Source organism: Rosa rugosa, chromosome 4 (genome assembly GCF_958449725.1).
Source record: "Rosa rugosa chromosome 4, drRosRugo1.1, whole genome shotgun sequence".
In the NCBI taxonomy this organism is placed as follows: domain Eukaryota; kingdom Viridiplantae; phylum Streptophyta; class Magnoliopsida; order Rosales; family Rosaceae; genus Rosa; species Rosa rugosa.
In genome coordinates this window covers 16000879-16016115 of record NC_084823.1, presented here as the reverse complement: position 1 = coordinate 16016115, position 15237 = coordinate 16000879, and the positions used below count along the sequence as shown (strand labels likewise).

At 38.9% G+C, this 15237-nt stretch overlaps 2 protein-coding genes across 3 annotated transcripts; one reads left to right on the top strand and one right to left on the bottom strand.

The window, feature by feature from the left end:
• The first annotated feature begins 207 nt into the window (after window positions 1–207).
• Window positions 208–3796, top strand: LOC133746098 (multiple C2 domain and transmembrane region protein 6). The gene has a single exon (XM_062174262.1). It carries the CDS (start codon window positions 501–503, stop codon window positions 3618–3620), a length of 3120 nt encoding a protein of 1039 aa, XP_062030246.1. The 5' UTR covers window positions 208–500; the 3' UTR covers window positions 3621–3796.
• A 150-nt stretch (window positions 3797–3946) lies between these two features.
• Window positions 3947–12610, bottom strand: LOC133746099 (uncharacterized). Of its 2 annotated transcripts, XM_062174263.1 has the most exons (11): window positions 12350–12610; window positions 12225–12263; window positions 10499–10590; window positions 7576–7825; window positions 7278–7397; window positions 7130–7205; window positions 6513–6721; window positions 6227–6335; window positions 5687–5779; window positions 5244–5404; window positions 3947–4641 (listed from the first exon to the last, which is right to left on the bottom strand). In XM_062174263.1, the coding sequence occupies exons 1-11, from the start codon at window positions 12539–12541 to the stop codon at window positions 4084–4086; spliced, it is 1899 nt and encodes a 632-aa protein (XP_062030247.1). In that variant the 5' UTR covers window positions 12542–12610; the 3' UTR covers window positions 3947–4083. The 2 variants fall into 2 exon arrangements, with proteins under 2 accessions (XP_062030247.1, XP_062030248.1); XM_062174264.1 differs by lacking the exon at window positions 12350–12610 and having other exon boundaries at window positions 7576–7817; window positions 12225–12266.
• Between the last annotated feature and the right edge of the window lie 2627 nt (window positions 12611–15237).

Sequence of the window (15237 nt, the reverse complement as noted above, 5' to 3'; positions counted from 1 at the left end):
AAACATTAACTTACGACAAGAACACAAAAAAATAAATAATAATAAATAGCCACCTAGTACCTACTAAAGTATTAGTAATTGAATATAGCATTAATCCAATAATTTATCACCATAATATGAAATTTATGATCTCTCTGTCTTCTGAGAAAAGCACAGATGTACTATGTACCCACCAGAATCTTTCCCTATCAAAAAGCCATATGATCCAAAGGGGCCACCTCACCACCACCACTACCACCACCACCAAACGCTCTCTCTCTTCTTTTCTTCTCCTCTCTTCTCTTTCTAACTTATGTTCCCTGTCTTCTTACTCCACCAAAATGACTCACCTCGTCTCTCCTCCACCACCACCGCCTACCACCATTCCTCTCTTCTTCTTCTTCTTCTTCTTCTTCTTCACTCCTACTCTTTCACTACCCACCTCCTAGTCTCCCTTCACTTCTCTCCATAACAAACTTTCACCCATCTCTCAATCTCACCATTCACCTCATCACTCCACCATGCTCAAACTTATAGTCGAAGTCCATGACGCCGGCGACCTCATGCCCAAAGACGGCGACGGCTTCGCCAGTCCCTTTGTGGAAGTAGACTTCGACCAGCAGAAACAGAGGACACGGACCAAGCCCAAAGACCTCAACCCTCAGTGGAACGAGCACCTGGTGTTCAACGTCACCGACCCAAGAGACCTTCCCAACAAGACCATCGAAGTGGTTGTCTACAATGACAGAAAAGCAGGCCACCACAAGAACTTTCTTGGCCGGGTCCGAATCTCCGGCGTCTCCGTCCCTCTGTCGGAGTCAGAAGCCACGGTCCAGCGTTACCCACTTGACAAAAGAGGCTTGTTTTCCAACATCAAAGGCGACATCGCTCTTCGAATCTATGCGGTTCAGGATTCCGGTAGCGCTCCTCAACAACAGCAACAGGAATATGGTAATGTTGAAACTGGTACTGCTAATACCAGTGACGTAGAGAATCCTCATATATTTTCGCCTCCTCCTCTGCAAGAAATCAATGGTAATACTCATAGGATGGATGAAGAAGCCGAGCATCATCACATGGCTGAGAAGATGATGAAGAAGAAGAAGGAACAGGAAGTGAGAACTTTTCACTCTATTGGAACAGGAGGTGCTGCTGCTGCTTCTTTCGCTCATGCTCATCCACCTTCATCCGGGTTTGGGTTTGAAACCCACCACCAAAAAGCACCCCAAGTTGAAACGAGGACGGATTTCGCCCGGGCGGGTCCGGGTCCGGGTGCTGCCACGGTTATGCATATGCAGGGACCTCCGAGGCAGAACCCGGAGTATGCGCTGGTGGAGACTAGTCCACCACTGGCGGCCCGCCTCCGGTATAGACCTGGCGGGTATACAGGGGATAAGACCTCCAGCACATATGATTTGGTGGAGCAGATGCATTACTTGTATGTGAGTGTGGTGAAGGCTAGAGATCTTCCAACCATGGATGTGACTGGAAGCCTCGATCCTTATGTGGAAGTGAAGCTTGGGAACTACAAGGGATTCACGAGGCACTTGGACAAGAATCAAAACCCGGTGTGGAACCAGATTTTCGCTTTCTCCAAGGAGAGGCTGCAGTCGAATTTGGTGGAAGTTACTGTGAGAGACAAGGATGTTTTGAAGGATGATCATGTGGGGAGAGTTTTATTTGATCTCACAGATGTCCCAGTTCGAGTTCCGCCGGATAGTCCTCTTGCTCCTCAGTGGTACAGATTGGAGGACAAGCATGGGGTCAAGGTTAGAGGGGAGATCATGCTTGCTGTTTGGATTGGGACTCAAGCTGATGAGTCATTTTCTGATGCTTGGCATTCTGATGCACATGACATTAGCCATGGCAATCTTGCTAGCACAAGATCAAAGGTTTACTTCTCACCGAAACTATATTATCTTAGAGTTCAAGTTCTTGAAGCTCAGGACCTTGTCCCTTTAGACAGAAGCAGAGCTCCGGACCCATATGTGAAGATACAGCTTGGTAATCAGATGAGGGTCTCAAGGCCTTCTCAAGTTCGTACCATTAACCCACTTTGGAATGATGAGCTCATGTTGGTTGCATCTGAGCCATTAACCCAAGAAGTCTTAGTCATATCGGTGGGTGACAAGGTTGGACCTGGCAAGGATGACCTGTTAGGAATGGTGATTCTTCCGGTTAGAGACCTTCCACAAAGACTGGACCATCATAAGCTTCCTGAGCCTCGCTGGTACAATCTTCAGAAGCCTTCAATGGCAGGTGAACAGGAAAGTGAGAAAAAGAAAGAGAAGTTTTCGAGCAAGATTCATCTCCGTCTCTGTTTGGATGCAGGGTATCATGTTCTTGATGAGTCTACACATTTTAGCAGTGACCTTCAGCCTTCTTCCAAGCACCTGAGGAAAGCAAACATTGGAATTCTGGAACTTGGGATTCTCAGTGCCAAGAATTTGCTCCCTATGAAGGGTAGGGAGGGTAAGACTACTGATTCATACTGTGTGGCCAAGTATGGGAACAAATGGATTCGAACTAGAACACTTCTCAACACTCTGAACCCTCGCTGGAATGAGCAGTATACTTGGGAAGTGTATGATCCATGTACTGTCATCACCGTTGGTGTTTTCGACAATCATCATATCCATGGAAGCCATGAAGACACGAGGGACCAGAGGATTGGGAAGGTAAGAATCAGGTTGTCCACTTTAGAAACTGATCGGATTTATACACATTACTATCCCCTGTTGGTTTTGACGCCCTCTGGTTTGAAAAAGCATGGTGAACTTCAGTTGGCATTGAGGTTCAGTTCTACAGCTTGGGTCAATATGGTAGCTCAATATGGAAGACCATTGCTTCCAAAAATGCATTATATCAATCCTATACCTGTTAGGTATGTTGATTGGCTTCGCCACCAGGCAATGCAGATTGTGGCTGCACGACTATCTCGAGCAGAGCCACCACTGAGGCGGGAGGCTGTTGAGTACATGCTAGATGTAGATTACCATATGTTTAGTCTGAGGAGAAGCAAAGCCAACTTCCATCGTATCATGTCAGTTCTCAGCGGAGTCACCATGGTCTGCAGATGGTTCAATGACATTTGCACCTGGAGAAACCCGGTCATGACGTGCCTGGTGCATATTTTGTTCGTGATTCTAGTTTGCTACCCAGAGCTGATCCTGCCAACAATCTTCCTCTACCTCTTTGTGATTGGCTTATGGAACTATAGGTCCAGGCCAAGGCACCCACCTCACATGGATGCTCGGATTTCACAGGCAGAGTTTGCACACCCGGATGAATTGGACGAGGAATTCGACAGCTTCCCTACAAGTCGACCCGCGGACATTGTGAGAATGAGGTATGACAGGTTGCGTAGCGTGGCGGGTAGAGTGCAAACTGTGGTTGGAGATTTGGCAACCCAGGGGGAAAGAGCTCAAGCACTACTAAGCTGGAGGGATTCAAGGGCTACAGCAATCTTCATCATCTTCTCGTTGATCTGGGCAGTTTTCATATACATTACTCCCTTCCAGGTTGTGGCAGTGCTGGTTGGGCTCTATATGCTACGGCATCCACGATTCCGACACAAGTTGCCTTCTGCACCTGTTAATTTCTTTAAGAGATTGCCATCAAAGTCGGATATGATGCTATGAGATTTTAGCAAGATGCCTTCTGCACCTGCACTCATCACGTTCATTATTTTGTAAGAACAGTTTCGTTACTTATTTACCTCATTCTTGTAAAGAAAAAGGGTATTCCATAAAATAAACTGAGCATAAAGCACAAGGAAAGACAAATGTGATAATGTGCTTCCTGCACTTTTCCTGAATATATGTACATCCCACTCTGTCGATCCAATCTGTAGACCAATTATTTCCGAATATCCCTTAGTAAGTCAGGTCAGTTAAAGAAAAGGTGATCGGCCTCAATTAGGTTCAATTATAGTCATTCGATCCACGATGTAAGGTCAAAACTCAAATGAGGAAACTGTCATGATTCAACAGCACCGCAAACAAAAATCCAACATTACGATCATACCTTACATTTTCTCTTCTAAACGAAACAAATAAGTCCGCATGACCATTACAAAAATGGATTAGTAAAACTAAAATTACTCTACTTGGATGACATAATTCTAAATCCAAGATGTACTAGTACAGCTACAATAGTCAGGAAGCTCGCAAGCATCCCACCTAGAAGAGCCTTATCCACAACACCCCAGTTACCAATGCTTTGTTGGGTCTGCTCTTGCTTTTTCTTTAATCCCAAGTCAATTTCATTCTCCACCAATTTCTGAACTTGGTTCTTTCGCTTCCTCAGTAACCATCCAATCAGATTTCTGTTGTTCTGATCTTCAAGTGGAACGCCAGTAGTTGTTACAGAACATTTTGTCAATGTAGCCTGTTCTCCACAACTTTCTGGTCCACAAGCACAAGTTTCAGGCTCTGTTGAACAAGCACAAGTCTCAAAATTGTTCGAGCAGGGGAAACAATTCTCCTGACTCTGCCTTTCTTTTCCCACAGCTTCTTTATCATTCGATTCAGGGATAGTCTCAATTACTTCTCCAAATACAGACCACCTTCCAACTGACGTTATCTTCACAATAGCTGAAGTCCCCAGCATACTTTCTGGACCAGCTACAAGCACCTGCACGTATCCCTTGGTATGACCGACCTTGGGAAAAGAAATGAGACAGATCATAAAAATCACTTCATTATAATTGTCCCAAACTCTTAAGAACCTTTGGCTAAGATGCAATCTTGGTGTACCAAAAGATCAGTGACCATGCAATCACAATAGCAAGCAGAAGGTCAATCCAGTATCTCCTATGTACCTTGAAGGCCTCTTTTTATCTTTCTATCATTATCAATGAAAACCTATTTGTTGTCACTCTATTTTTCTTTTAGTACTAGTAATCTATTTAGGGTCTTTAATGTAGCCAGAAAATACAAATTGCAACTTGTCAGCCACCATTTTTCTTTATTATCATCAAATGTTGTAAATAAAATTCGCTCTCAACTCAATTGTCCTGAAATGTTGATCCAGGGATCAATTTAAACATCAAATATGATTTCTAGTTTGTTCAACAATGCATGCAGTTATTCGCATGTTGACTTTCAAAACTAGTATGAGTCCACAAAATTATCATCATGTTTTCCTTCCAGAACAATATACAAGAACTGACATGGATGATATAAGTAAACTAGGAATTTGATCAAAAAAGGAAGTGAATTAGAAGAAGATCAACTTTTACACTTAAAAGCACATAAACTTACCAAGTGAGTACCATCAGTGGCAACTTCTGTTATCCAAATCCTTTCCACCCTGCCTTCCATTCCAACATACGGGGTGAAAGCTTCAAAAACAGAAGTTAATTCACGACTCCTATTCTTCACTACAGTACTGGGGACCTTTTTCATCCTTGCAGCAGGTGTTCCTGAATTTGGTAAAAGATAAACAGAACAGTCGGTTATGAATTAATGTAATTGCTAACTAATTTCTCTATCACTCTGCAAAATAACTTCAACTGACTCGCTTTCTGTTACAAAAATTACCCTTTTCATAACCAATAGAGCTTTTTCTGCCCGTAAAAGCTCTGGCATTAAGTGAGACAACTTGAAGGGACTAGTTATTAGTAATTATGATTCATTAATCGAAAATATCAAAGCATTAGTGAAATTTTTTTTTTTTTTTTTTTTAAAATTAGACATTATCATACCAGGTCGAGGATAGAACTGTGAAATATGAACTTGAGGAAACTTGTACTCCTTGATAAGGTCACGAGTTTGAGCAAAATCTTCATCCGTTTCACCTGAGAAACCAGGAAATAGGTGTAAACTACTCGAGTACTATCTTCTTGACTAATTAATGCTGAAGTAATTGATAAAGTAATAGAATCCCACAAGTTATGTCAGAACTACTCATAACCATGGGAATAGCTCCAATATAATGTAAAATCAAGCAAGTATTGGACATTTCTTCCAGGAACTACACACGCGCACACACACTTCCATGGGAATAGCTCCCTAAACCCTAAGCCAAAGGTTTAAAAGAAACTCAAAACCTTGCACACTTGATGTCTTTTGCCAATAAAACTAAGCCACGTAAACTACTGGAAGTATATAATGAGTAACAATTTTGAGCTTCTCAAAATTGCTTAAATACCGACTCGATCTTAAAGAATAAGCCAAAAACTAAAGGAAAAAAAAAATGAGGAGCAAGTCCTCCATAAGGTAAACTTTATATGTTACATACTGACCGGGAAATCCACAAATTATATCAGTTGCAATCTGCATCCCTGGCACAAGCTCAGTTAAAGTATCTACAACAGTCTTGAACTCACTCACTGTATATTCTCGATTCATTGCCTGAAACAAGAAGCACTAAAGTCATGGGAAGCCTAGGTCTCTATATTACACTGGCAATTAAATCTCAAACAAAACCAGAAAAAAAAAAAAAAACAAAACAAAACAAACTGCGAAATCATTATCAGCTACGAGATACCAGTCTATGAACAAACTTGAAAACTATATTTCAGGACTTACAGTCAAGACAGCATCACTTCCAGATTGGACTGGTACATGAAGAAATGAGTATACACATGGATGCCGCAACACCTCTGCAATTTCTTTCAAGTGCTCTAGAATGAAAGGGGGATTCGTCATTCCAATTCGAAGCATTGTGCTTGCATCAGGAGGAAGCTCCTTGACAATTGCATTCAATAAAATAGGTAGATTGACCCCAATGTCACGACCTGTGAGTCATAAAAGCACCCCTTAATGTTCAACTAACAAATGCCAAAAGCAATTCTGTTTTTATTTTTTTTTCCTTTAATTTTAAATTACTTGATGTACTATGAAACCATTTCCCAGAAAAATCTAACAAACGCTAATACTAAAATGTGGGAGGACCCAGGATCCCATTATACTTTGAACTTACTTTATTATTATTATTTTTTCCTATTGGTTCTTTCGAATATGTGACATGTCAACTTGGGAAATGATCTTCAGAACCTTGTAAATAAAATAGATAAAAAAAAAAAATTATGGTTCAACATATGGGGTATAGTATCGTGCTTTAAAAAATTACTCCACTTCAATGTATAAAGGGATTGAGACACAATCTCAACAGAGAAACAATACATATACAAAAGACTAGTTACCATAAGCTCCAGTATCTTCACTGCTCAACCATATTTCCCTGACTCCATCAGCTATCACAGATTTTACACGTCCCACCTGCAGTGCCATTATTCTTATTAATTGACATCAAATAAAAATGAATAAGATCGACTAATTTGACATACTTACAAGTCCACCAACGGTGTAACTCCCTAAATGACCACGGGCATGCTTTGTTTTGCAGTATGTGCAAGCACCTAAACAGCCAACATTAATGGGAAGAATCTCAACGAACTTGTTTTTTCTCACCTGTTGATAAGTCAAGTCAAATACATAAAATCTTGACTGGTAGAGATATGAGGTAAAACTGAAAGCCAACTACTCCATCTCTACACTAGTGGACAGTATACGGTGGAAACAGAAACAAAAACAGTGTAGGAGTAGGACTGAAGATGGCCAAGAAACGTGAAGGGGGGAAAACATGCACCTTAGGGAGGTCCAGTGCTGGCAATGTCTTACGGCTTAAAAGCCGCACCTCGTGACCTTTCAAAGTTTCTTCAACAATTTCAACCACACGGTCAATTTGCTGGACTCCTACTATACTGACACCATCTAGCTCCTTTATATCTCGACTTCCTTGAGGCACACACCCAGCTACCACCAGGGGCTTTTTCGCACCTTTGCCTTTTGCTATCAGAGTGTCCATGGCAGATTGGCTTGGAGATTTAACTGTGCATCTACATTAAGTAAAGAAATCAACACATCGACAACAAAATGGACAAAATTCCAAACACACATCTTCACAGAAAACTGAAGTTCAAAGTGAAAATAAACATGCACATTAAGTAAATAGGGGAGCAGCACTAGCACATACAACTGACACAAGTTCAGGGGAGTAATATTGCAATAGCATCATGCTCGTTAGTTGATTAGAAATTTTGATACTAACACCAACTCAAATACTAAAGTACTGGAAAGAGCTGAGACAAAAGCTTTGATTGGCAGAAAGATTTTAAATTTCAGCACCACAATGCATTTGTGACAAGAACAATTTGAACGTTGAATGCAAGAATGGAGCCACTTCATTGTGGAATTTAATCAACCTATTCAACATATTGTCAATTAAAGAATTTGATAAAAACGAGATTTCATTAACAAATAAGGAACAAGTACAAAGACACACCTGATTACACCAGCTAAAAAACAAATCACATCAAGCAGAAAGAGCAAAACAATTTGAATTACGCTAACAAACCTCTGAAAAAGAACTACTAATGACCCAAAAATGGACTCATTCCTACAAGTCCAGCTTCTCCCCCCTAATAGTCTCACCAAATTCTTCTATTTATTCCGTACAAATGACCCAGAAGAAGGCTATTACACCACATCTCTTCAATACCAACCCTCTCCTTTCTGGGGTGTCCCAGCTTACATTAGATTCCCTAAACATCTTTCTCCAAAAAGGTAATGCAACCGCACAATGTAAAAGAAAAATATTCTCACTCAGATCTATCTTTGAACATTAAACGATAAAGACACACCATCAGCTGGTGTCCCGTCTCACATTAAACTCCCTAATCATCTTTCTCCAAAGAACTAATGCAACTCACAATGAAAACATTCTCATTCAGATCCATCTTTGAATATTGAACACCAATCAAGGGAAAGACAAACAGAAGTCATCTCCTTTGACGTTTGAACCATATCAAAGGTATTAACTTTTCTATGAGCGACAAATTAAACTAACACCCATAGTTAGGAGTGTCTTTAGCCCTCCTACTTACAGAAAAGGGATACATTGAGGAAGAAAAGGTTGCACCAGCCCTTTTATAGTGTAGTTTTAGGTACAAACGTATTGCTTTCAAAAAATTTGTGATCCCCCTCCCAGTTCTTAATAATGATGATGGCATGTTTTACCTTGAAACATATTTTCAAGAAGTTGCAAATGTAGTGAAAATGAATTCTTTTAAGTAGCTAGTTTGAAAAACTAAACTGTGTTAACCCTTTCAATTAATTTCATAAACATGCAAATGGGACTAAGATCATATCCCAGTCACCATCAATTGTGAAATGACAGCAACTCAATCAGTGTGAACAAAGAAAAAGGACTGATCAAGAAACACTCTTCAACTCTGTGCCTAGATGGGAAAAATGAAACAGCACCAACAAGAATTACACCTCCTCCCAACACTTTTCCAAAAAACATATCATCTTCATCCAAATACCTAAATATTGTCATCAGAATCAAATGCAATACCATAAAACAAAAGCCCAACGAGATACAAAAAAGAAGGAACATCCCAATTATACACCCCTTTGCTAAGCAATTTCTGCCATAAGATCAAAGCAAAGAACAATGGATAAAAAAGATGAAAGTATGGAACACACTTTCATCCTCCCTTTTACACATGATGCAATAAAGGAATTACACTTGAGCATTAGGCCTTCTTTCCTGAACTGATACAAGAGTTAATCCTTCTAGGGGCAATGGTACAACATCAACTTGTACCCATCAGGCAGTTTACCCTTTTACATCATTGAGGATTTCAGATGAAATAAAGGTGAATCACCATTGATAGGTTTTGAGTGCTGTTCTTCCTTAATTTAGATTGAGTCGAGTTATTTTTCTAAGCGCACATGAGGCCAGAGTGAATGCAATCATCAAATTTTAAATGCTTAAAACTAGCATGTAAGCACCAACAAATCACCCTATCTTCCAAGAGAAACAACCAAGAATAGTTTTCCTTCATCACTTATATTGCCTTAAAGTTTATAGATTGTATCTAAGAAAAGTCAAGATTTCCTCATAACAAGAACCACGTTAGCAGGTTTTTGGGTTAATTAGATGAAGCGTAATAAAAGAATCTTTAAAAAGAATTCGAGTTAGTTTCTGGCCCGCTTTGTGGGCTTTGACTTCTTCTGAGTTCAGAAATTATTACCTTTCAGCTTTATGATAGATTGGAAAGACAATGAGTTGATAGTGATGTTATCTTTGAAGTCTGTATTTCCTTGTTGTCAACTAGTGTATTTTGCTGTCTCTTTCAATATATTTCAGTTTTTTTTTTTTTTTTTGTAAATATAAAAAAGAACAACAATAATGCATGCTACCACTTTGTTTACAAAATAGGAGAGGCAATAACAATTATCATCATCAAACAAGAGATTTGAAAAAGAATAGTTGACTTAACTACAGGAACAGCATCCAAAATAGCTCCCCTAAGTTCACAAACATTGCTAGAATACAATCTATCAACTACATAAATAACTATAAGAAAAAAATAATGTCACAGTCAATTGAAGCAGCATCACATTATCTCTTCACTTCAATTAGAAAAGTAGGAACTATGAGATTATATGCAGTGTAAGATAAAACAAAATGCAAAAATGAGGGGAAATAAAAGTATCCTCACGTATTTATGAGCCATAGGTCTGCATCCTCAGGATTGTCACTTAATGAATAACCAAAAGCTGAAAGTTGACCAGCCATATATTCGCTGTCACTCTGACACATTAACAAGGTAAAAGAAAAACAAAAGACAAAATGAGAAACTTATTGTGATTGAATTTGTGATGAATGAAAATAGATATATTAAATCCAAAAAAAAAAACAAACAAACAAACAACACTCAGGAGTCCTGAGTCAGGACTAGTCGTCTCAGATGCTAATTTCACAATAACGGTCAACCAAAGTAAAGAGAACTAAGAGCTGGAGTTAATAAGAAGTTTGAATACACAGACAAACACCCTAAATTATGGGGAAAATTGAATAAACCAGATACTAATTTAGTTTTTTTGGTAAGGTAGTAGAGTAGAGTCAACACAGCTATGGTGGCTCTGACATAGACTGAGGTCAACAAAAGATCCATATGCTGAGGGCAGGGTTAACACCAAACTGAACAATATCTGACTACACATTCGTGAAGAATGGGGCATACAAACAAGTGAAATGTTCTTTACAAAGTGGTATCCTTTTTTCTACTCCTAATATATTTTCCTACAGCCTGCACCGTACCCATATATGTAGAATAAGATAAGAAAATAACTATTACCATATATTGCCAAGTAATTTCAAAATGTCCAGAAAATCATTTGACAGAGAAGCATAAAACAATTGTATATACTTCATGTTTTAGGAATAAATGACTAATTGAACAATTACAAAAATACAGTTAAGATCCACATAATGATGTTGGCACTTTCTGCACATCTATAATTTGAAGTACTGCAAAACAAACAACAAAAACAGTTCATTGAAAGGATTGAGAACAGCTCAATCATTGAAGCTTCCAATATTAATGTCCCCCCTCCCCCGGTAACAATTACAAAAATACAGTTAAAAACCACATAATGATGGAGAAAGGGAATGAATGTTCATTAAAGTGGTATTCTATATCCAACTTTGTATTCCTAATGCGTTCCTACAACACTTTCTGCACCATAACCACATATGTAGAATAAAATAACAAAATGTATAATCATTCCCAAATAATTTCTAAACTTATAGAATACTTTTGACAGAAGAAGTATATTTTGACAAATTAACACAATTATATATAATGTGATACTCCAGGTATTAGGTATGACTTGCTCAAAAAGACAATTACACAAATTCAGTTAGTAACCATAAACTGATGCTGGCACTTCAAAGAGTGATCGAGTGAGTAAGTAAACTAGAATTAAATGTTCTAAAGATTGCTCACTAAGGTCAGCGGAAGTGCACTTGTATCTGACACATACATAAATTAGAGCAGACAAAGCCACTGAATTATATAAAGCTTCGTATCGGAAGACAGGATGCTTGCTGTAAGAAGATAACCTACAATATGCCCTTGAAACCTACTCCTTCTAGCCTTTTTATAGTTGCACTAATCTATCAAAATTTTCTTCTAATCAAAAAACATGTAGCAGTCTTGTCTGTCGAAATTTGGTAAAAGGATTGTTTCCGATAACCATGTAAAGCTCTCAATTTCATCTACCCCATTAGACTGAACACATCATATTCTCCAAACATATTTAACTTGGCAAAAACCGCAAATCAACAACATATATAACTAAATGCAGAGGAAATCGAAACAAAATTGCATCAGCTGTTAATATGAAGCACAAAGAAAAGAAGAGGAAACCATAAAAGCCTACCTGGTTGTGGGAGCATCCAAATGTCTTGATATATATAGTCTGCCACACAAAGAGTGAAGCTAAAGTTATTAGCCAAAGCAATCATCCTTGTAGATACAGAGAGAGAGAGAGAGAGAGAGAGGTACCTCAGTGCCAGGGACTTTAGGGGAGAGAGGAGCGAGTGGGTGTTTGATTTGAGAGAGGTTGCCATTGAGATCGGGTTTCTTCTTGTTGTTGTTGTTCTTCTTCTTTGGATTGAGTCCGACGGATGTAATCGGCAAGCGGAAACCGGGAGGAGCTCCTCCGCCACCAATGAACAAATCCTCAATGTCCTCCATGCTCCGCCTTCCGCTGACACACACAAAGCCCCAGTAGCGAGGTTTTGTGACCTCTGCCTACTTCTTCACTAATTTTCTTTTTTATTATGTTTTTTTTTTAATGGAAAATTGCTCGTGAACAGAAAATCCAATTTTGAATTTTCTTTTCTGAAGCATTTCTTTATAAAGGCAAAAATATTTACCAGAATCAGTAAAATTTATTTAGACACAATTTTTTTTTTTTTTTTTTTTGAGGTAAAAGAGGTCAGCCTTTATTCAGAATTTGGAAAATTACATATGATAACGTTCAGCTGCAATAGCAGCTAATAAGAAGGAAGGAGGAGAAAAATAAAAACATTCATGTACTAGAGAACTAGCATGCGCAGCCATTAGGTGTGCAACCTTGTTGGCATCTCTTCTAGTGTGAGTAATCTGCAATATGGAGTTCAGATCCTCATAGATACGGCCCAGCAAGGAAGTATTAGGCCCTTCGGAGTTACATAGTTGTCGTTGCACCATCTCAGAATCAGTCTCTATTACAGCAGGTAACAAATTCTGATCTAAAGCAAACTCAATTGCCATCTTACATGCCAAAACCTCTGCATGTTTTGGCGAAATTAATCCAAACAAAGGACGCCCACCACCAGCAACCATACTGCCATATTCATCACGAACCACAAACCCAGCACTTCCCATTCGTGAGACATGGTGAAAAGAACCATCCACATTTATTTTCAACAAGCCAGATGAGGGAGCTTTCCATCGAGCAATTCTAGAACGACCACTCGCTTGAGTAATCGGTCTGGTATTATGAAATTGAAACTCATGCAATCTTGCAGTAGACTTAAGAAGCACATCAATAGCATGGCACCTTTTATTGTCCCAAACTCTGCTATTTCTCTCCTTCCAAATTCCCCACAATAGATAGAGAAATTCCCCCAAATGCAGTAACGAAAGGTCATGGACACATAAACTTAACCAATGCAACAAATCACAAGATATTGCATAAGAACTTAAACATACTTGGGCCAACACTCCTTTACTTTGGAGAGTCTGCCTTGTAAAAGAGCAATCACGAGTAATATGTAATGTAGTCTCAACTGCACTATCACACAAAACACATACCTGTGACTCCAACACCACCCTTTTAGAAATGAGTTTTTCCATGGATGGGGAGAATGTTATGGCACACTTTCCACATGTGACTCTTCGCCGAATTAGGAATCTTCACTTTCCACAATTTTTTTCAAAAATCAGTGTTAACTGATAGCTCAAAAGGTACACAAGAAGGAGAATGAGAGAAGGAGAACCTGAAGCCGTTTTAACTGAATATTTTCCATCTCTTTCCAATTTCCAGACCAGTCTATCATCCACCCTTCTCAAACTTAGAGGCACACTTAAAATGGCCTCCACTTCTTCTGAAGAAAACAATCTAACAATCATATCATAATTCCAATCACCATTAGTAGTACGCAAATCAGAAACCTGAGACACTTCAGCAAGACCTGATGCAGTCTCATGAGGTCTACCACTAGGCAAGCTTGGCAACCAATTATCATTCCAAATATTGACCTCTGTCCCAGAACCAATCTGCCAATATGTGCTTTGCTTCAACAGATCCCTTGTAGAGAAAATACTCCTCCAAGAATATGAAGGAAAAGAATGATTGTCTGCCAACCAAAATGAGCTTGTAGGGTAATATTTTGCCTTAAAAATTCGAGCAACTAGAGAACTAGGGTTAGAAATTACCCTCCAAGCTTGTTTAGCAAGCATCGCCGAATTAAAGCTAGCCAAACTGCGAAACCCTAGTCCCCCTTCTTCTTTCGGATTACACAAAGCATTCCATGTTTTCCAATGAATCTTTCTTTTATCCATTGTAGATCCCCCCACCAAAACCGAGCACAAAGTTGTTCCAAATCTTCACAGAAATTCTTTGTCAATTGGAAGACACTCATAGCATAGGTAGGTAACGCTTGAGCTACTACCCTGATCAAACTGTCCTTTCTTGCACCACTAAGCAGCTTCTTGCCAATTAGATAGCTTCTTAGCCAAATTTTCCTTAATGTACTGAAAGGTTGCAGTTTTCTTTCTCCCTACATAAGTAGGTAATCCCAAGTATTTTTCATGGGAGGCAACTACTTCTACTCCCAACAAACTGGATATTTCTTCTTGTATAGCAGAGTCCACATTTTTACTGAATACCACTGAACTTTTGTCAAAGTTAACCAATTGTCCTGAGGCTCTCCCGTAAGTTTCAAGAACTTCTTGAATCTGGAAGTTGTGTGTCAATCTATTAATAAGTGCAAAAATAGATAACACATTATACAATGATTCACTCTTAAAGGCTACGTCAAGATCAAACCACTGCCTAGAAAACACTATGATACTCTAACATAACATCACCACAGAATTGGGGTTCAACAATGGATGATGAGATTGAGAATGAAGTCTTGATATAGCTGCTAGTGTTTTGTATGAAATAATTAAGCATAATAAAATGTAAATTTTAATAAATTGTTGTTCTTTAATGGTATTTTTCTATTAGGGTATATGAGTCGTTTAATATACAAAAAACACATATGGTGAACAAAATATTTGATAGGAAGGCAATAGCCGCACCTGACCCATTTTTTATTGATTATTGTTTTTTAATTAATCTCATTTCATCTTTTTTGTTTTTTTTTTTCGAACATAATCTCATTTCATCTTTGAACATA